The 22115-nt window shown below is 41.9% G+C and overlaps 2 protein-coding genes across 4 annotated transcripts; one reads left to right on the top strand and one right to left on the bottom strand.

The window, feature by feature from the left end:
• The first annotated feature begins 112 nt into the window (after window positions 1-112).
• Window positions 113-15469, top strand: LOC109873508 (WW domain-binding protein 1-like). The gene is made up of 4 exons (XM_020465166.2): window positions 113-352; window positions 6425-6527; window positions 6770-6937; window positions 9404-15469. The coding sequence occupies exons 1-4, from the start codon at window positions 290-292 to the stop codon at window positions 9904-9906; spliced, it is 837 nt and encodes a 278-aa protein (XP_020320755.1). The 5' UTR covers window positions 113-289; the 3' UTR covers window positions 9907-15469.
• Window positions 15470-16872: 1403 nt separating this feature from the next.
• Window positions 16873-21662, bottom strand: lman2la (lectin, mannose-binding 2-like a). Of its 3 annotated transcripts, none has more exons than XM_020466161.2 (9): window positions 21411-21634; window positions 21052-21170; window positions 20674-20791; window positions 20501-20583; window positions 20073-20105; window positions 19613-19774; window positions 18797-18911; window positions 18359-18481; window positions 16873-17883 (listed from the first exon to the last, which is right to left on the bottom strand). In XM_020466161.2, exons 1-9 carry the CDS (start codon window positions 21574-21576, stop codon window positions 17741-17743), a joined length of 1062 nt encoding a protein of 353 aa, XP_020321750.1. In that variant the 5' UTR covers window positions 21577-21634; the 3' UTR covers window positions 16873-17740. The 3 variants fall into 3 exon arrangements, with proteins under 3 accessions (XP_020321750.1, XP_020321751.1, XP_031664761.1); XM_020466162.2 differs by having other exon boundaries at window positions 16873-17777; window positions 21411-21632; XM_031808901.1 differs by lacking the exon at window positions 20073-20105 and having other exon boundaries at window positions 21411-21662.
• Window positions 21663-22115: the final 453 nt, after the last annotated feature.

Consider the following 22115-nt stretch of genomic DNA (forward strand, 5'->3'; position numbering starts at 1 on the left):
TTCATTTTGTTACACACGCCTTTTAAGTAAATCCGATGTTAAATGGGGTGAAAAGGAGACAGGAGTGCCACTTTGCAAGTTGCACAAAAATACTTCTCCAGTTGTATGACAACACCGCCATCCAGTGGCTAGTGCAACATCTCTGTTTCTGGTTTGAGTCACTGGTCTGCCTTCCGACAGAGACAAAACATGTCACGTACGTAACGGTTTGAATTAGCTGTTAATTTCACAAGTTGTGGATCACCTGCTATATGATTCCCGTCGTGTTGTTGGCCAACAACCCAGAAAGATGCCACAGAAAACACTGGGATCCATTGTAGGTCTGCTTTGCACCGGGACCTGTTTGGTACAGGTAAGCTGCAGTTTGCGTTCATAGCGCGGTAAGTTCTTTTAACCAAGCCCGTGGATCGCAGCTGGAAGTAGGCCTTCTATTGTGCCTTTTTGTTTCCCCACAAAGGAACTTGGGCATGGCTCGCTAGCAACTCCAACTTTGGGTGACGTCAGTTTGGGCAAATCGTGTGTTTGTTGATATATTATAGCTACTATGTTTATAGCTTCAAATACTTACGATATTATCCGAAGTTTTGAAACTATTGGTACAATTAGTTGATAAACCAACAATAGCTAGCTACCCTAACTTCGGTTATTTTGTCCGGTAGAGCACCGCAGTATACCTTTTTTTGCTTTCGATATTTTGAATTTGCTCATTTGTTCCTAGGATGATGACAGTCCGAATCAGATGATGGTAGAGAAGAAGGTTCACACTTTGATTTTTTACCGAGAGTTGGGTTTTTCTTTAAGAGGGGGGGGAAAAGGAGAAAATATGCTATTTTCTTGCGCTCGGGTGGTGTAGGGGACCTTAGTAAAAGTACAATACCGGTGATTGCGTAAAAAAGTAAAAGTAAAAAAATATACATTGTGTTCCAATTCAGGAGAATTAGATCTAATATAAAGATTATACACACTGCATCGGGCCTCCAGTAGCTGAAGGCCCAATATTTTGTTGAGATTACCTTTTAGTTACTAAGAGTGTTATATTTACCCCCCCCCCCCCCCCCCCATCCATGCTGTATTAATGATATTTCCAGTTCACCACTTTCCTGATATTTGAATTGTATTTTTTTGAAATATTTTTTTTATTTGCATTTTTTTATTTTATTGTGATAGTTCTAAATGTTAATACCTCCCTATCCATATGATCTACAGACAAGTGTGGTGGGTTCCTTTATTTATTATTTCCTTAATTTTTAAAAAGCAATTTATCCTGTTATAGCTGTGGTTATTTGTTCGCATACAGATTTAATTTTCAATAGTTTCTCATCCAAATGACCTATGTGTTAAACCACTTGATGTTAGGTCAGTCCCTCCAACTTGCCCTCTTAATGGCTAGGTGGAAGTTTCAAACTGCTTATACCAGTCTCCACAAGCTTTGATCTCCACAAGTGCATATGTTTTAGGTGTTGTGCCCATGACATTCCTGTGGAAGATGTCGTTTTTCAGAAGGGGCAAGAAATGGGTGTCTTGGCTCTGGTTATTGAATAGCTTAACATGGTAGGCCTACTTCTCGTGAGAGAATAGGTTCCTACCCCGGTGTCTTGGCTAAATTCCCAATTTGGACAATACCATAATGTTTAATCATTCCTCTGACAAGTAATTATAGCTCATTCAATCAACTCTCCACCCTATACAACTAACACTTGCTGAACGCTAAAAATATATTATTTCATTTAAACTACTAATAAAATATTTACATTTCGGCCTTCATCAAAACAATGACAGACGGAATGGACAAGTACATGGGGATTAGGGAAGACAATCAGCTGGTGGTGCCAGTGAGAGGTGTCTGTCAATACAAGTAGGTCCACAGGGTAAGAGGTGTTGTGGTCAATGACTCCACCTAGTGGTATATACATGATGTGTGCAATATTGAAAATATTTTTCAGCTTCAGATTTCAAAACCATCTTCATATAGAGCTACAGAAATGTTGATCTGTACGTGAACAAATAACCACAGCTGTAATAGTATAAATATCTGTAAAAAAAAAAAAGGGAGATATTTGGAAAAAAAGAAAAGGTGTACCCTTAAGACGGGTTATAGCTCGTGAGTTATTGAAAAAAGGACCAACAATTGTAAATATTCATGAAATCAGTGCAATGGAAATTATAATGGGTGTACTATGAAAGAGGGAGGTCTGTGACTTAACATCAAGTGGTTTTACAGGTACAGTGCCTTAGTAAAGTATTCCGACCCCTTGACTTTTTCCACATTTTGTTACAGCCTTATTTTAAAAGGGATTAAATATGTTTTTCCTCTGCAATCTACAACTGGTACCCCATAATGACAAAGCAAAAACAGATTTTTATGCCAATTTATTAAATAATACATTTACATTCAGACCCTTTTGCTATGAGACTCAGAATTGAGCTCCAGTGTTTCCATTGATCATCCTTGATGTTTCTACAACTTGATTGAGATCCAGCTGTGGTAAATTCAATTGATTGGAAAGGATTTGGAAAGGAACACACCTGTCTATATAAGGTCCCACAGTTGACAGTGCATGTCAGAGCAAAAACCAAGCCATGAAGTCGAAGGAATTGTCCATAGAGATCCGAGACAGGGTTGTGTCGTGGCCCAGATCTGGGGAAGGGTACCAAACATTTCTGCAGCATTGAAGGTCCCCAAGAACACAGTGACCTCCACCGTACTTAAATGGAAGAAGTTTGGAACCACCAAGACTCTTCCTAGAGCTGGCCAAACTGGGCAATCGGGGAGAAGGGCCTTGGTTAATGAGTTGACCAAGAACCCGATGGTCACTCTGACAGAGCTCCAGAGTTCCTCTGTGGAGATGGGAGAACCTTCCAGAAGCACAACCATCTCTGCAGCACTCTAAACTTGGAGTTTGCCAAAAGGTACCTAAAGACCATGACCATGAGAAACAAGATTATCTGGTCTGATGAAACCAAGTTTGAACTCTTTGGCCTGAATGCCAAGCGTCATGTCTGGAGGAAACCTGGCACCATCCTTATGGTGAAGCAGGGTGATGGTAGCATCATGCTGGGTCTGAATACTTATGTAAATGACATTTCAGTTTATTTGTAATTAGCAAAATGTTAAACTTTTTTTGCTTTGTCATTATGAGGTATTGTGTGTAGATGTGGGGGAAAAACAATTGAATACATTTTAGAATAAGGCTGTAACATAACTAAATGTGGAAAATGTCAAGGGGTCTAAATACTTTCCGAAGGCACTGTATGTCATTTGGATAAGAAATTATTTTTAAAAAATGGATCTGTATGTGAACAAATAACCATAATTGTAATAGGATTAAATATGTATAACATCTAAGGGCAATTATTTTTGGGGAAAAAACTAAAGGTGTACCTTTCATGAGAGGTAAAGGAACCCACCGCTCAAATGGATAGGAAGGTATTGAATGTTAGGTCTAACTTAATAAAATAATGGCAAGTAACAACGTATATTTGTAGAAACTGGTAAGCAGTGGAGCAAATGAGAGCCATGAGCGTACAGCCATCGCTTGTGCCTCATCTCCCTACATTGCTAATGGTGCGCATCAGTTATTTCTGATGGTGTCAACGTAAGACATTTGAGAGTAAGTCACAAGAAGTGACCTTGTCAGTCGTTCTATTAAAAATCTCCCCCAGCAAAGAACCCACCCCTACCTTTCCCACCGCTGCTGAAAAATATCCCAGGGGAAAAACTGAAGATCATAGGTCGATTTATGATCTTGTCATTTTTACATAACACCTTCAAAATAAAGTATCAAAATGTAGTTGTTGTGGGGGGGACAAAGTTGGCATTAAGGTGCACTATGCAGAAATCTAATAGTTCGCCTACAGTAATTTCAGTTTGTAACAACAAGTAAGTATAGTGTTGAGAATAATTGTGCCATCTAATCTGCTATGGAAAATATATATTTCACAACAACAAATATTGTATTTCCAACTGTTTGAAGCTGGTGTACAAAAGTGAGACGGGGAAAAAACTACGAGAAGCATAGAAATAGCGCACCTAACAGATCTACCGCTTCTTAGGCTTGCTTTCAATGAGAATGACAGATCTATAACTCACTTTTCTATGTGATTTTTCAGTTCTCCAAAAAGAACATTATTGCAGCTTTAATTGATTAAATCCTGTAAACACCAGGTTCTGCTGATGGCACTGTTAAGATGATCCTTTAGCCTCGAATGTATAATATTCCCCCATTTTTTTTTTTAAACCAACAAAGTCACTTCTTGAAAAATGGGATGGATTTGAAAAAAGGTTTACCCTTGCTCTCTACCGTTATCTGATTCTACTTATATCACTCGTCTTCCTAGGACCTTCAGTGGGCGAGTTATTGACAAGCAAACTTCGAATATCCAAACTGAAAACAAATTTAATGTGGCGGTCCACTAAACTAGCTAGCTAATGTTTGCAAGCATAATATTTTGTAGACATAGTGAGATTTTTATCTGTAGCTACTGGACAATTTACTATTTTGAAGTATACAAGTCACTTCGATAGCTGGCTGTTAGCTACCACCAGTAAACACAGCACGCAAAATGACTGGTTAGCTAGCTAGCTTTCTAGCTAAGTAACTGCATTCTTCCTTTTATGTATTTTGTGGTAGCGATGCATATAGCTTGCTGTAAGTGTTAGCTAGCTACTGGCCACAAACCAGTTTTATTTAGCCTATCACAGTACCTGGTTAAAATGCTACTCTGCTAGACTTAGTTAAAACAACTTGAGTGCATTTGGCAGCTTCTATGATATGTTTGTATAATCAGGGGATGTCACTTACCTGTCAATGCAACACCTATAGTGCATTCAGAAAGTGTTCAGACCCCTTGACTTTTCTCACATTTTGTTACGTGTACCACCTTATTCTAAAATTTATACAATAATTTTTTCCCCCCCTCGCCAATCTACCCCATAATGACAAAACAAAAACAGGTTTAGAAATGTTTGCAAATTTATCAAAAATAAAAAATTTAATTACATTTTCATAAGTAGTCAGACCCTTTACTCAGTAATTTGTTGAAGCACCTTTGGCAGCGATTACAGCCTCACTGTCTTCTTGGTATGACGCTACAAGCTTGGCACACCTGTATTTGGGGAGTTTCTCCCATTCTTCTCTGCAGATCCTCTCAAATTCTGTCAGGTTTGATTGGGAGCGTCGCTACACAGCTATTTTAAGAGAGAGCTCCAGAGATCTCCAGAGATGTTCGATCGGTTTCAAGTCCTGTCTCTGGTTGGGCCATTTCAAGGACATTCAGAGACTTGTCCCAAAGCCACTTCTGTGTTTTGGCTGTGTGCTTAGGGTCATTGTCCTGTTGAAAGGTGAAACTCCGTCCCAGCCTGAGGTACTAAGTGCTCTGGAGCAGGTTTTCATCAAGGATCTCTGTACTTTGCTGTTCATCTTTCCCTCGATCCTGACTAGTCTCTCAGTCCCTGCCGCTGAAAAACATTCCCACAGCATGACGCTGCCACCACCATGCTTCAACGTGGGGATGGTGCCGTGTTTCCTCCAGACGTGACGCTTGGCAGTCAGGCCGACGAGTTCAATCTTGGTTTCATCAGACCAGAGAATTGTTTCTCATGGTCAGAGTCCTTTAGGTGCCTTTTGGCAAACTCCAAGCAGGCTGTCGTGCATTTTTACTAAGGAGTGGTTTCCGTCTGGCCACTCTACCATAAAGGCCTGATTGGTGGAGTGCTACATGCACTGTGAACTGTGGAACCTTGTATAGACAGGTGTGTGCCTTTTCAAATCATGTCCAATCAATTTAATTTACTACTGGTGGACTCCCAAGTTGTAGAAAAAGGATGATTAATGGAAACAGGATGCGCCTGAGCTCAATTTCGAGTCTCATAGCAAAGGGTCTGAATACTTGTGTAAATGAGGTATTTCCGATTTTAATTTATTTTATTTGCCAAAATGTCTAAACCTGTTTTCACATTTATTCATTTTTTAAAATTTAACTAGGCAAGTCAGTTAAGAACAAATTCTTATTTACAATGATGGCCAAACCCGGACGACGCTGGGCCAATTGTGCACTTCGCTATGGGACTCCCAATCACGGCCGGATGTGATACAGTATTGTGTGTGGATTGAGGATTTGAATGAATCAATTTTAGCATAAGGCCGTAATGTGGAAAAATGGAAGGGGTCTGAATACTTTCAGAATGCACTATTTTCTCATTTGATTTTCAATGCATTGAATGCTATTTGAATGTTCATCCACAGTGAAAGTGGGTCTGTGACTTTGCAGGCTTGCTTGTTAGTGTTTTGTGCAGTAAATGCCAATGTAACATTGTCAAACAGCTGAGCATGTTTGCATAATCCTGAGATTTTCTCCCAGTTGTGTGTGTGTGTGTGTGAGAGAGAGATGTCACTGAATAGCATGCCTGTGTGTTTGTGTTTAGGGTAAGGAGTTCTGTTTTGGAGTGAACAATGAGCAATACCGGTGTGAGATGGGGTACTGCTGCGGTGAGACGGAGTGCTGCACCTACTACTACGAGCTGTGGTGTATGTTCTGAGTGTCCTCTTCTATCCTTGCCTTTCTAGCACCACTGTCCTTCTTCCCGATATTTATTTTCCTCCGATTTTTACATGATTCATTATGGGAATCTCTGAATTTGTCACTTTCATTTGAGTCACTCCAATTTGACAAATAATTATGTAGTAATGCTGAAATCAATGGCGCTGAAACAAATTAGCATTGGCCAAAATGGGTTGATTGAATGTATCTACATTTTTTTTTTTTGCAGGGTTCTGGCTGGTGTGGACCCTCATCATAATGCTGAGTTGCTGCTGTGCCTACCGTCACCGCCGGGTCAAGATGCGGCTGCAGCAGGAGCAGCGCCAGCGTGAAATCAGCCTTATGGCCTACCAGGGTGCTTCTAGCGCCTTCATTTCCCCTCCACCCCTCAACCTGAGTGAGTCTCTCAGCCCCAACTGGCTACTTATTGCATGACCCCCCCCCCCCATGTGCACCTATTACATCCCTGAAATGACTTTACCACTTGTCCCTCTGAGTCAACTGTTTAGAGAAATTAGGCCTAGTGGCTTGGAGATGGTTCTTAGCAGATTCAGAACCATGCCTGACAATTAGTTATTTAGTTCAACACCAGATAACACTATCTAGACCGTGTTAACCCTTTACACTTGTGGGAATTGGCCTAAATGGTTAGGGCTAAATTTAAATGTTTCTTACAAAATAAATATTAAATGCATAAGCATGGTAGCATTTGAAAGGGAACAGTTTGGATATTACGGGGAAATGATTAGACCAAAGTTGAGGACACAACAGATCACCTGAAAACAGACTGAATCCAAATATGATACTGTTGATTTTATGTGCATTTTGATATTCACCGTTTTTTTGTTGTTGCTGCATTTGTTGATAATGAAATCTGAAAATACTCTGGATACATTCAGTAAAGTGATAAAAATATTCCTGGAAAATGTGGGGTGGCTGCAACAGACAAAAAAATGACAAGGATTTGAGTGAGAGGATTAACTGGTGTCTCCATGTGGCCACACCTCTCCAAAGTGTGAACAGTTCCTAGGTAATTTCAATGCGCTTTTTGACTCAAAGAAGAGCTTCAACTAAAGTTATATATTTTTTGCTCCTAGCTGTGCAGTTGAACTAGAGCAAGCACACTTCTAGTTGTTTAGAATACTGCATCCCTGCCATCACACAATTACTTTTTACGCAATCCAAAAATGGCCCATTTTTTATAAATCACAATCTGGTCAGGTGGGCATCATTTGAAAGCTTCTTCTGTTACCAACATGACAAGTTTATAGGGTTGTCCCGATATCAGAATTTTTACTTGGATATTAGGTTTAGTATCGCAATACTCGATAGCATCATAATTCCCAATACCAAAACGATACCACAGCAAAAAAAGGCATATTAGCCAAAGCCACGGAATGGCACTTGATCCAGACCGACAGCTACAGCTCTGTTCAATCGTTGTGCATCTTTTGAGTTTAAAATCATTGCAGTTGCACTTAATTATGTTGACATTTTTGAGACGTCTGTGTATGCCTTAATGAATCAATTATACAGGCAATTAGAATTTTGACCAATCTAACGACATAATGGGAATAATTTATTTGAATAGTTAATCTCTAGTGATAAACTAGGTACATCAAGATGTAGCCTAGGCCTATCCACAATACAGGTTAATTTCTATTCAATAGGAGTGTGCATGCATTGAGTTATTGAGCTTGTTTTGGCTGATTTCATGGGGCTACAGTTGAAAAGCTGTACTGATAAACAACATTTGCCTAGACGTGGCTTCTTTTATAAAACTGTGTGCTGCCTCTTTAGCTAGCAATGACGTAATTCGCGAGGCAAGAAGGGGGAGACCTGTCGGAGCACAGTCAGTTCTGAGGCAATAGGTCATCTTTGTGAGAGAGACCGAATAAGTGAATGAATGAAGTTTTTGGTGGCAATCAGCATGGTTTGCATATTATGACAAAGTACAATGGTAATGAATTGATTTTTAGCCGTCAGCTAGCAAGGAAAGTTAGCCTACAAAGCTGGAAACTACCGGTATCTTCGTCCATTGTAAAGGGTTGTAGCCTGTATGGACATTGTTTTGCGAACAGTAATTAAGTTTCTACATGCTGTGTCACATTATTCAAGCGTGTTAACTTCTGTGGAGCATGAGCAGGGAGCTAACATGATGCACTCCAGACTCCCAGTGCAGGCTAGCAATGAAGTGGAGCAGCCACGGTGCGCACTATAATAAGGGGTTGGCTGCGCTGATATAGGCTTGACACGTTTGACAGAAGTACCGGGAAAAAATAAATAAATCTAGTACCGAACCATTTTTCATGTTCTTACTATCGAAAAAGTACAGAAGTTTTGGTATACCGAAAACACTACAAGCTAAGTTATAAAATACGATCTCAGTGTCAGGCTTTGACAGGGCAATTCAGAGAAACGGATCGTAATTTTGTTACGCATAGAAATGAGTCGTGCATGTTCTGCTGCAAAGTTTCTTCACAATAGACAAACGGGCTCATTCTGTTCAGAACAATCCAGGGTATGACCCCATGTCATCTTGTACATCAAACATGGTGATCAGAGACGTTGACACGGTATATGATATGGAAATGTGAAGTTCGCATTTGGACTCATGGCTGTTTGGCTTGATTGTATGACTTCGAAACGGTATTTATTATAATCAACGTTTCATCTTTCAAAATAGAGTCCTTTTAATTTAGAGCCTGAGCTCTGACGTCATTTATAGCATATTATTGTACAGCCACTTCATTCCAATTCAGGCGGTATTGGTGCCCAAATCTGCAATTTTCAAACCGTATATGGGTATGAGTGTAAAGGGTTAAGATGGTTGACTCCTGTGTGTTTGTTTATTTACACCAAGGGTTCTGGACAGACTGCAAGCTTCCTGACTATGAAGAGGTGGTGGGTCATCCCCCGACTCCCCCTCCGCCTTACTCCGAGATTCCCCCAGAGACCACCACTGCCATCATGCTGCCCTCCATCCAATCAGAAGTGGTCTTGATGCTGGAGCCCTCAACAGAGGACGCGCCAAGAGAGGAGCAGACCGCCAATTCGCCATCAGACCAAGAAGCCGCGTCTGTTTCCAGCCAATCAGAGCGACCAGTGGAGGTGGACCCTGAATGCCCATTGGAGGAGCTGCTGACCCGGCGCAGGCACGTGACAGGCGACTCAGGGATTGAGGTGTGTGTTTGCCAACTAGATGAGGGCTCTGGGCCGGAGGAGGACGAGGAGCTGATGTGTCAGGGGGCCACGGGGGACTGCTGCTCTGCCTCTGATCACCACCATACCCTCAGACACAAAGCGAGAACCCCTGAGCCCCAACCTCAGGGTCAGACCACCAGCACCGGAGACCGCCTGGTCTGAGCTCCACCACCTACCATCCCAGAGGCTGCTGTTGCTGCCCAATCTGTGCTTTAGGGAGGGAGACCCAGGAGAGCTCTTGTCATTGTCATCATAACAATAACTCCGACACCACCAGCAAATGAAATGCCCCACAATAACTCACCAAATTAACCAGGTTGTCCTGTTTAACATCCTTCTCAGTTATGATCCATATAATGATGACAAAAAGAAAAGCTCTTATTTGAGAAATATGATTTTTTTTTAGTGGCTAATGGCTTAATTGTTTAATACACATGGTCCCTCTGCTTTGTTTAGTTCTTAACATGGGGATGATGAGGAAGAATGTTAAGTCTTCCTGGATGGGGGAGGGGCTAAAACCTCTAGAGACCACCAGGTGGTAAGAAGAGGTGTTGACGCTGGCACAGAATTGACTACATCTACCCACCCCCACTGTCTGGCCTGGACATTTTCTTCTGGTCCTTCTAACATTTCACCAACGTGGGGACAGGACAGTATACCGCAACAGTCACCAACCCACAGGCCTCTAGGCCCCAGCACATAAGGGTCAAAATAGGAAAATAATGCTTCAAGACACAATCCTGACCTGAGGGGACTGAACAAGGTGTACGGACTGTGACAAAAGGAACTTGTTTTGTTTTTGTAAGGGCGTGTACTGTGTAATCTAGGAGACAGCTGCAAAGTGATGTCACCCCTGAGTCATCTTAGGCTGTGCCTGGTTTCTTCGCGGAGTGACGGCAGGGCTATTTGCATCTAGAGAAGAGGCTGGGAAGGGGAAGTGAAGCTGTGCCTGTCTCTCTTATAGGCTCTCCATCTCTGGACTGTGTCCCAGTAACATCAGACTCCTCCCCCTGAATCCCACCGCTTCCCATCCCTCGTGACTCCACCAGTACTCCGGTCAACACTTGTCCAGACTGAAATGTATTGAATGGACTGGAACAGACGTTTTGATGTGCGACCAAGTTCTGTCTGTGGCCATGTGAACTCAAGACTGTAAGCTGTGACATTATCCCATCGCTGTGCCTGCAACTTGGTGTCTATAAAAAGCCTTGCGGTGGTCGACTGTGTCCCCCAGCCCGCCAGTGATATTACCAGGGATACTGAAGGTTCAGCTCTCTAGTACTTTGCTCCTTTATCATTATCTTGTCATTGTATTACTTCTCTCTAAAACCAGCTTTGGCTGAGGCCACTATTACCCACATTAATAGCAACACAGCTCTACCAAGGTGCTGCTGTGGGTGTATTGTGTGTTTTATAGGATGTGTAGAGGAGTAGTCTTATTTAGGGTAGCCACAAAGTGCCCTGGCCCCTGGTGTAATGCACTCAACTAACCAGGCTTTAGACCACTTTTATAAACAATGCACTAGGATATTGCATGGAAGGCATGAGTCATTTGTTTTTGTCTGTGTGTAGGTAGTGTGTTCTGATTCGTTGTGTCTGCAACATATAGCGACACACTCCTAGGCCATTGGCCCCAAGCTGGCACTGATGAATCGGCGGTTGCTGTTTTGATCCAGCAACAGCCAGAGCCTGAGTGACGCAGCTTCACCACGAGTCTCCTGTTCGTGTGGGGCTCAGACTGAGTGAACCAAGGTTTTAAGTATAAACACTCTGTACCTAGTTTCATCATGTTATGACTGCACTGGGCCTGCAGTGTGCTGTTGCTTACACCCTTGGCTTGCGGTGGTGTGAACCCTGTAGGAGCAATGCTAGAGATTTGTGGTGGTGTTTTCCATTCAGTGGGGGTGGCTTTGCTGTGTGTGTATTGTTAGCATAGCTGCACACAGATGAACTGCATGTACTGTTGTGCGTCGCTTGCCGACGCGGAGTTGTAGAATCGGGTGTGGAGTGCATGTGATCTTACTGTGCAGTTCCACCTTGAAGAAGAAGCACCACACAAGTCCAGCTGCTTTTTTGGGGGCGTTTAAATGGCAGTGATGTTTTATTATTTAGGGTATTGATTTGCCTTCATACAGCACTGATCAATTAGGTTATGGACTGATGCACTGTTAACATCTAATGAAAAAGGAAATTGACACAGATTTATTCTGAATATCTATCCATAAATATGTAGGATCTTAATTTGATCACTCTCTTGCAGGAGAACCTTCCTGCAATTCAGGAAATGTAAAACATTTGTTGCATTTGAGATTTTAACATTCAAAAGGCACTCAAACATGTGAGTTATCTTTGTTGCAGGTGCATGGTAACAGTTGAGGAAAAATAAGAAACCTGCACACTGCTCTGGCTAGTATCACTGCGCTGGCTAGTATCACTGCTCTTTGTTAAGCTTTATGCATCAGCCTTAAGGCCTTCTTTTGTACTATAAACTTTAATAGAATACTTATGAAATGCACATTGTTATATTTGGTGACACGTTTATTTTCCCTCGACTCCAACCCCATTCGATGCATCGTACTGGGTGGAGTGGAGCAATGTCTACAGAAGGGTGCAAATTAAAAATACAAAAGCTCTGGGGGGAAAAATGCCTTGAGGCAGATATGTAAAGCTTAGTAAAGAGCAGTGGTACTTTTTATTTTCCCCCCTCGTGTATTTGAGACTTAAAAAGGATTCTGCAGTTATGTCATTTTCACTTTGAAATTTCAGACATGATTGTATCAACCCCTACAAAAATGTCTATGAATTATATTTCCTGTTGCTGCATGATTATTTTCCTGCTGTAGCAAACTGGCTCAAATGTAAGTTCCTACATCTAAGTTGTCTGTCTTCAACAGTGTGAAGCCTTGATGCTGTAAAAGTAACGTTTTAAAAGTCGTAGAGCATAGTCATGCACACACACTCCTGTTCTCATTCTCACATTAGGACATGTTTGTGATAAGACACCTTAAGCTGCCTTGGTAGGTTGCTAGGGAACAGACATGAGGATCGAGCTGCAGAAGGCCTATGAAGAGACTCTGTTTAGAGGTCATTCTGAGGCATAGGGAAATGCCTTACTACGGTCAGTTGAAGTTGGGTACAGGTAGACTAGATGTGTTTTAGGCTTCTGTATTTGATGAGTAGGTGGTTATATTTCAGACCTATGCTTTTTGAAGATGGAAAAAAGGTTTGAGCATGTCTCCCCCCCCCCCGGTAGTCCAGAGTCGTCCTTTATACAAATGGAGTCTGAAGTGTAAGCGTCTGACATGTATTGGTCAGCTCAACTTGTTGTTCTAGGATGTGGTAAACTCAGAGTGAAACCACAAGACAAGATCATGACTCCTATATGTTGCAGAAACTGTGGCCTGTAGAATAGGCAACATTTATTAGTCAGAAAACGTATGAGAAAATCCGTTATCTGTGGTCATGTAGAATTTTCTTCTTAGGTACCCCTATTTTGCTTAGATTTAAAAAATAAAAATAAAAAGTTTATTAGTTTGATATTTTAACTGACCTGAAAGCATGTTGAATTAGTAAATGGGAGAAAAAAAATGTACATGAATACTTGTTTTGTTTTCTTGTGATTCATAGTTTTTTTTTGTAAAATGTAGAGGCTAAAGTGCATTCATTTTGATGCAGTATAGATGAAGGTAATGGACATTGAAAAGGTGTTTTCTTGTTTTTGAAATGAGGATAATGGGGACCCATGGATTCAGTCCCATTGCTTACTGGGCAAGATAATTGCCAAACAAACGTATTTGGCTTTCACGTGTTTACCTAGATAAAGGGCTATCAGTCAATCATGGACAAACATCCTTCCATTCATCTGTTCTGTAATTTTCCGCTTTGCCTACAGTTGTAATATCTGAACATAATTGTTTGGACATCTTTTCTGTAGTAAATAATAGGCTATTTGTAAAAAAAAATTATATTGATATTTTCTTTTGGTTTCAATGTTCAGAAGCTTGTATCTCTCTCTCTTTTCCTCTCAAGCTCCCCACCTGGTCCACATGGCCTCTCTGGTATACCAGCAAAGAGGGCACAAGCTAGGTCCAGTGGCAGGTTGGGTATATGGTCCCTGGTGAGGTAACTATCCCCAGGTGTGATGATTTGGGCGGGGGGGGGGCTTGAGTCATGGCTCATTGCATAAACCTCTGAATCATGAGGAACCCCTCCCCCTCCAGGGGGCCCAAACATGGTCACAGAGAGTGCGTGACAACCCTCACCAATGTTGGTCTTTTTTGAGGCAGGGTTCTTGCCCACGCATGTACTGCAGGCACAGTGCACAATTTATATTTTGAGATTGTTTGCCAGTACCAAACAATTACTGTACTCAAACCCACATGTGACGTCTCACTTGCATATGCATACTGTCCTATTGTCATGAATAGAAAACATGCTGTTTTTTATGGACATCTGTATTTGACACTGATCAGAAATCTACTATTGGCACCAGTGCCATCAGTTGTAATTTACCTTGCTCACTAGGCCAAAGCTCTGTCATTGTAGAATATCATCCTCCTTTCACCCGACGTGTTCCTCTTCATTTCAGCGACACACGCCTCTGTAATATACTGTACCTGACTAGGCTATGCAAAAACATAAACCCACTGATGTATGCTGCAATAACTCCTGTCTGTAGTTGCCAGTACAAGCAATATTTCTGTCACACTGTACCTCAGTTGGTATGTGTAATGTCTTTGTTTAAAAAAATATATATATATATAACAAAAATTCATGGTTATTATTGCTACTATGTCATTTGTGTGTATGCTTTAAAAGTAAATGTTTATCTACATGTTACCTCTTGGTGTGTGGGGAGTGGAGAAAATATGAAGCCATTCTAGTAAATTCTTTAGTGGATAGTGGATAGAATGTTTTGCTCTCATTCTAATTAGTTAAGTATATTACTCTTGCTTTTATCATTATGGGGGGGTACATCTGTTTTGGTTGTTAAAGTAGTGTTTTGAATGCTTTTTGTGGGATAAATGCCATTTAATCTTTCCTCAGACAAACATTTATTCTGTTTGCTCTGGGTACTTTTGCCACTGGTCCATCCCTTGTGTGTTGCCCTGTCATGGCGCATTGGGTGTCTTTGTAAACCGCAGCACGTCTGTCTGTTTTTAGTATTTGAGGCATTTTCAATGACTAAATAGTAATAAGGTCTTGTCTTTTTCTCCTTGATTGCCCAACCTTTTGATATAGATAGCGACCTGTATAAAGTATGGAAGCCAATATAACCCAATGCTAGATGGCAGAGTGACGACACCTCAGCTAGCCCAGAAGATTTTAAATTTTTACATGGTCTCACTTAGGGGTGGGTTGCACTTGAATTATACAACACTAAGGCAACAATGTACTCGCCCCATAATCAAGGATGCTCTGTTACCCACTTGTAACCCAGATGTTTCTTGCATTTCTCCCTCAACCATAGTTGGATAATGTCAAACGGATGTTGATTCGTGTGGGAAGACTTTTCCAAAACAGCACAAATACCCACGCTTGAAAAGGAAGCGGTTGTCCAGAAGCGCATACCCCTTTCATTATCACCTAGAACAAGCCAAACAAATAGGGGAATGCACTGAAATGTGTGGTACATTTGAATGCTTTGGTTTAGTGGGGGTCTGCTGTGTACTCTAGGGGTCATTTGTATTTTATTTTTTATAATAAAACAAACCTTGGCACTCAACTGAAGTTGTACTGTTTTTGCTTTGAACTTTCTAGTTTGCTGTTGTTTCTCAAGCCTATAGTGTTGGCGTTTTGACAGACTACCTGAGAGCATAACGTACTACCTGAGAGCATAACGTACTACCTGAGAGCATAACGTACTACCTGAGAGCATAACGTACTACCTGAGAGCATAACGTACTACCTGAGAGCATAACGTACTACCTGAGAGCATAACGTACTCCACAGTAAGCGGTTCCCCACCCAGGCATCTGAACCAGTTGAGCTATTGCTCGAGGAGCATCAGAAGGCAGAGTGAGATGGTGCCTGAGGCACGCGGAGGAGGAGTACCCAAGACATCCTCTAACATGCTCTTCTTTAGGGACAAAGTCACAAATGTAGTAGTCCCACATTGCCAGATATGCCTAAAAGGATGGGGGCAATACTTCCAAGTATAATATTAGTGCAGAACACAAACTTAACCATGTGTGGTTTCATGATATACAATCGTGTGACTTGAGTAGAATATTTCCTTCAACCTTCAGTGACGGTAATACAACATTACCTGCTATCATTCCTACTTTGACACCCATTTGGTTGAATCCAAAGATATGATGGGACTCATTCGTATCTACGGTACATCTTAATGATCATTATCCATTTTATTGACCTACTTTCCCATATCCTGAGCTGACGAGTGAGGAAACGACATCACTAAGGGTTGTAACTTAATGGCAAGAAAAACGAGTTTACCATCAATATAGTAAACAAGCTCCTGCATTTGACATATTGTGGAAAGATGAGGCACAGCCCGAGTGGCTTAACAGGAGTAAAAGGTTGTCATACAGTGGGGAAAAGGCAGCATGTGCAATGCACTGTCTTCAAACACTGCTCATGAGAAGACGAGACACAGTTTAGATGCAGTGTGAGGCGCAGTGGATTGTCTTGTTTTTCTCAGAACGTGGAATTAAAATGGATTGTATCTGCAGTATCCCATTTCCAAACTATCCCTTTCAGAGGGAAGCTATAATTCAATGTTCCCAACCTTTCTCGGTTACTGTACCACCAACTGAATTTTGTTCTGCCCGGAGTACCCCCTTGTGCATTTTACCAGTAGGCCTATGGTCTCATGAGTTAAGTACCCCCTAGGGGTCCTAGAACTCCTGATTTGGAACCACTGCTATCATTTATTGAAATTCCTTTTGACATTTTAATGGTTCAAATTCTGAGGTCAGGTGTGGGGAAAAACAGTAAAGTACACATTGGTTTCGGATCGAAACCACTGGCTAGGGAGCTCTGGTAATATGCCACAAAACCAAAACAGTTTTGGGTGGGTGCAGAAAAGCAAAGGGGCACACCCTAACTTGAAGTTAAGCCTGGATACTGTAAGATCAGGCAACTCAAATAAATGAATGCAACCAAAAGGAGAGGGATTGGTCACCTTTTCATTTCATATACAGAATAAAAAAGACCTAATCAATCTTAACATAAATAGTGGTAAAAGAATGACTAGTCTAGCACCTTCATGCATTCTACTGTAGATTCAGTTTGACAACAAAAGCATATTCTCTGCAACCATACATTTTTCAAACTAATAAAATTGAGTATGAGAATTCATTGAAACCGTCTGAATGAATTGAAATGCACAAAGACTTACACTGATTGCAAGCACCACAGAGGCAAATATGACATGCTGTTTCTAGAGCCAAGCAGAAAAGCGACGGATCAATTGCCAGATAGGCCATTGAAAACATCTTTGGTGTGACACGGATCAAGCGCTGATGGGACCTGATCGTGTGGACTTAGAACACATCAGTTACTTGGTCTCTGACATTCAAAACCCTAAAACGGAGTATAAATCCATCTCCCCAGACCCTTAAAAAGACAACCAAACTATTAACCAGCAATGGCACTGTCTGACAACACAGAGGTCATTTTCACACAGTAAGTATATAATAATAATAATATGCTCTCTATATTTGTGTAGAGTAAGGCCTGGTTGGTGAGAGTAGGGGTGGGGACAGACAAACCTTCTGTATGTCTACTCATGGCAGGGGTCAGTGTGGTTGGCTACTGTAGTTGAAATGCATCCACCGCTGCTCAGTCTTTCCCAGGATTCACTAGTGTTGTCCCAATGGTACCTCTGTCCATCAAGCATATTGGTCTACATTGGGAGGTCAGTTACATTGTCTCCATCTTGCCAGTCATTTCAGTGTCTCAGTGCAGTTGTCGTCAGACTACAGTAGTGGTTATGATGGGAGGCCTCCCTCCCGCTCTTTTTCCCCTCTCCGTCTCAGTAGAAGCGTTTGCGTCTGTTCTCGTTCCAGTGGCTGTAGACGATGAGGCCGACCACGATGAGCAGGAAACAGCCCAGCATGGAGAAGAGGATGGTGAAGAACATAGCAATACTACTCCACCCTTCTTCATTCTCACCCACTGACACAGAGAGATAGAGATGTTAGTATGGATAGAAAGTGAAAAATAGTGACAAGGAGCCATAATAAGCAGGCCTTAGACAAGTACGCCTTGTCTGAGCCAGACCAGCCCATAGGGGCAGTAGCCTATCCCCTGTTTCTGTAGCATGAGGCAGCTTGATGTACAAGTACACCCCCTGGACAGGAAGGTAGTTTATCACATGGCCTTACCCCCAATCCATCTCTTTAATGCTGAGTGACAAGCAGAAAGGCATCAGGTCCCATTTTTAGTGTCTTTTTGGTATGACCAGGGATCGAATCCCCAAACTTCTGCCAGTCTCAGGGCAGACACTACATGCCACTGAGTTGGTTAAAGAGCCCTAATACTATAACATAATTTGATAGTATATAGATTTGAGCTTTTTATCAAGAATAACTGTTATTTGAGTAGAGTAACGCCAATGAAGTGTATGTTTGTGAGAGGTAGTGAGCCTTACTCTTTAGTAGGTCCATGTTATCTACACTGGGTAGAGTGATCTCATCTTCCTCCTCCTTTTCCTCTGTCTCACTGCGTAACACAGTCAGCTGGTACAGTTTCAGGGAGACCACATCGTGATTGTCTGTGGAACAGACTGTTTCAGTCATTCAAAGAAAACTGCAGCAAGAACACATTCAAATGGACCAAAATGCAATATCTTAGTTCCCTATTAGACCACATGCCCTCAATTTGACTTACGTGTCACATTAATTTCATTCTGGGCATATCAAAATAAATTATAGTGATAATCTGGGATGGTCATATCTCACTTGAAATTAGAGACCTCAATGAAACACCAAGTAGATGAAGTAAATGAAAACTAGGCGCTAATTCATGGCAATAAAACAGCTGATTTCATTGACGCTACTATGTAAAACACAGTAGAGGGGAGTACTACCAGAGAGATCTCCAGTGACGGCCGAGGCTCCAAAGTAGTAGCCCTGGGGCAGCCGTACCCCCGGTATGTCCAGGCAGTCCCTCCATTCATGCTGCCCATCAATGTCAATCATAATCTAGTAGAGATAGAGATTAGGAGTATGGTTAACAGAGTCAGTCAGGTCACCCGTGACACAAGTCAGTATTCGACATCCATCTATGTCTGAGGACGCCGGGAGATGACGTGGAAACCGACCACTAGGTTCAAGTACAGTGTAGGTTTTGGTTTTGCTAGGGTGCTGTGGACAGGAATGTCATTCAAGCAAGCCAATACAGCAAGCCAGTAAGCATCTGCCTCTGGTGCCAAAGGTTGTATGTTCGAATCCAGCAATATAACGTTATTTATTTTTAATTTTTAAAGCCTATCCCAAACCTTAACCATTCGGACTTAATGCCCAAAGTTAACCCTAACCTCAAATGTTAGTTAATGCCTAAACTTAACCTTAAACACTTTGAAATGTGACATTTGGAACAACTTCAAAACTTTACATTTTGAGAAACATGGATGAACATCTAATTCTGACATGAGACTGTGAGAGCTAGTTGAACAGAGTATGCCCAGGCACTACCTAACACAGTCAAAGCATCATATCTCTGTCATTCTCTTGCAAAGTTGAGTTAACGGGTGTGAATGAAACAATTCACTTCAACACAACAGATTTCTGTTTGTACAGAAGTGACCCAATATGCATCTTGGATGAAATGAGGCATTACATTATTATTAAGTTAATACATCGTAGAGTCGTTCAAATGTATGTGTGTGTGTGCCTGCTCTCACCGTCAGCCTGCGACGGACATATCTGATGAAGATGAAGGTGTCGTGGTTGAGGTTGCGCACCATGGCGTTGCAGCCGCCCAGCTCAGTGGGACGCCCGTCTCGTTCGTGGTCGTAACTAATGCTTCCGTTCCCCACCATGGCCAACACAAAAGGGAAGATCCTCTGGTGGAAGGTGTGAAAAAAGAAAGCAGGTACCGAATAGTGAGAGATCAGAACAACAGGTAAAAGATGCAGCATCCACAACAGTACAATACTGCTGGTAATAGTTGCTTGAGTGACCTCATTCTCTACCTAATCCCCTACTCATCCAAATGCACATTTTTATTCAAGGTGCAACCAATTGTTAATAGGTAGTAAACAACAAGAATGTGGGGCAGCATGTTCATTAGGGGGTTGATGAGAGTAGCTAAGGAGAGGGGTATGGGGGGCATTTGGTATGGGTGGTCCAAACATGGGGTACCTGTGTGCGTGTGGTGTACCTCGTCTTCTGTGCCTGTCTCCGTAGGGATGCACAAAACAGAGAAGCACAACACAAGGCCCATTACACAGGTATGTGAGCCCTGCCCAAAACAAGCACTCCCAACAAAACCTCATAAATATTCCACTGTATTGGCTTGCTTGTATGACTAAGGTCTGTTTTGAGGTGGGAGGTGTTAGTTGTCAGTTAGCTAAGGCCCCTCTCAGAGCACAGGAAGATCAGGACATGTTGACCCAGATTTGACAGGATATGACACAAACACTGCTGCCAGACAGTACAATAAAATAAAAAGGAAGTGATTTGAGATAAAGTCCTATAATTGGTGACATAGCATGTAACAGTATTGTAGCAACTCCTTCCCTCCACAGAAACACATAGAAGAGGTTGACAGGTATATGCACATACTGTACCTCAAGGTGTTTTTCCTCATTGGGGTACGTGTCTACAAATACACCCAGCCCTGTGAAAAGGTCCTGATTCCCAAACACAGGACCTACACAATGACAGAAATGCATTTATACAGTTGCATTGCATTGTACCTACACTCTGGTATTTCTGTTGGAACTACATTGTGGGACAGTACCTTTCTGCATGCGCTCCTTGGTGTACCAAATTGCCAGTCCATCCCCGTTCAGATTCTTCTTGCCTTGGCCATGAATCTTAAAGTGCACTTGTAACTCCCAGTCCCTTAGGTGACAGGGCTGGCCACACAAACATACATAGATATGACCATTTTGGCAAAGCTGTGCAAAATGTGACATGCATAGAGAGCAGTGGAGGCTGGTGGGAGAAATGGCATCAATGGAACGGTATCAAACATATGGAAACCATGTTACACTCTGGTCCATTAATGCCATTACAATGAGCCCATCCTCCTATAGCTCCCCCCACCAGCCTCCTCTGATAGAGAGAATCAGTATCAGTGTTGTAGACTTAACAGTGTGCAATGTTCTGTACTCACAATGCGGCTCCACACTGCCCCCTGCTTGCTCTGCATGTCTGTTGTGAGGCGCACCTGCTCTGTGGTTACCATGGCATCGCCCATCAATTCCCAATGGGAGGAGCTGGACGACCCCACACCTAAGCACACATTATTTGTAACACACATAGAACAGAAAAGACTGAGGGACAGTTGTCATATTATATAAAACAAGTTGTACATAGCGTAGAGCCTTGATGTAGTGGGAGCAAAAAACGATCTTACGAGCATCAACACTCCACAGTCAGTATAACATTGTTGCAATGTCGAATATACAGCATTCATTTCAGCGTTCTCACATTATACTATAATAAAGGGTGATACAATGGCGCTAACGTTACCTTGATAGGGTTTTGACAATGAATGCTCCCTTTTCAGAAACTCCTCCATTTCATGATTATCATCGTCGGCAAAAGATCGACAAGTTGTAATAAGAATAATCACAAACGTCCAATATGTTTTTGGAGTCATGGTCTGACGAAGAAAAATATCGGAGAGAATATTCATTATCTGTCAGTTGTTGTTTGTGGCGGCGGCCATTTTAGATTACGACTCCTCCCATTCAACCATAAAACGCCCTATGGCTTGTGATTGGTTTGTAGGGCCGCATTGCGTCTTGTTATTTGTTCACTGGGCTGTCAATCACTTTACACTTTCCAAATCAAATACATTTTCATTTTATTTATCACACATATAAAAATACATATATATTTAATAACTAACACGAGGAATAAAATTAAATACACAAGAATGGCGCTATATACAGGGAGTACCAGATCAATGTATAGAGAGGTACAAGGTATTTGAGGTACACTCTTAAGAAAAAAATGGTTCCAAATGGTTTATTCGGCTGTCCCTAGGATAACACTTTTTGGTTCCAAGAAGGACCTTTTTGGGATCATGTAGAACCCTTTTGGGTTCCACGTAGAAACCTCTGTGGATAGGGCTCTACATGGAACCCATAAGGGTTCTACCTGGATCCAAGAACGGTTGTTCAAAGGGTTACCCTATGGGGACAGCCAAAGAACCCTTTTAGGTTTTAGATA

This window comes from Oncorhynchus kisutch, linkage group LG29, assembly GCF_002021735.2.
Source record: "Oncorhynchus kisutch isolate 150728-3 linkage group LG29, Okis_V2, whole genome shotgun sequence".
Lineage (NCBI taxonomy): Eukaryota > Metazoa > Chordata > Actinopteri > Salmoniformes > Salmonidae > Oncorhynchus > Oncorhynchus kisutch.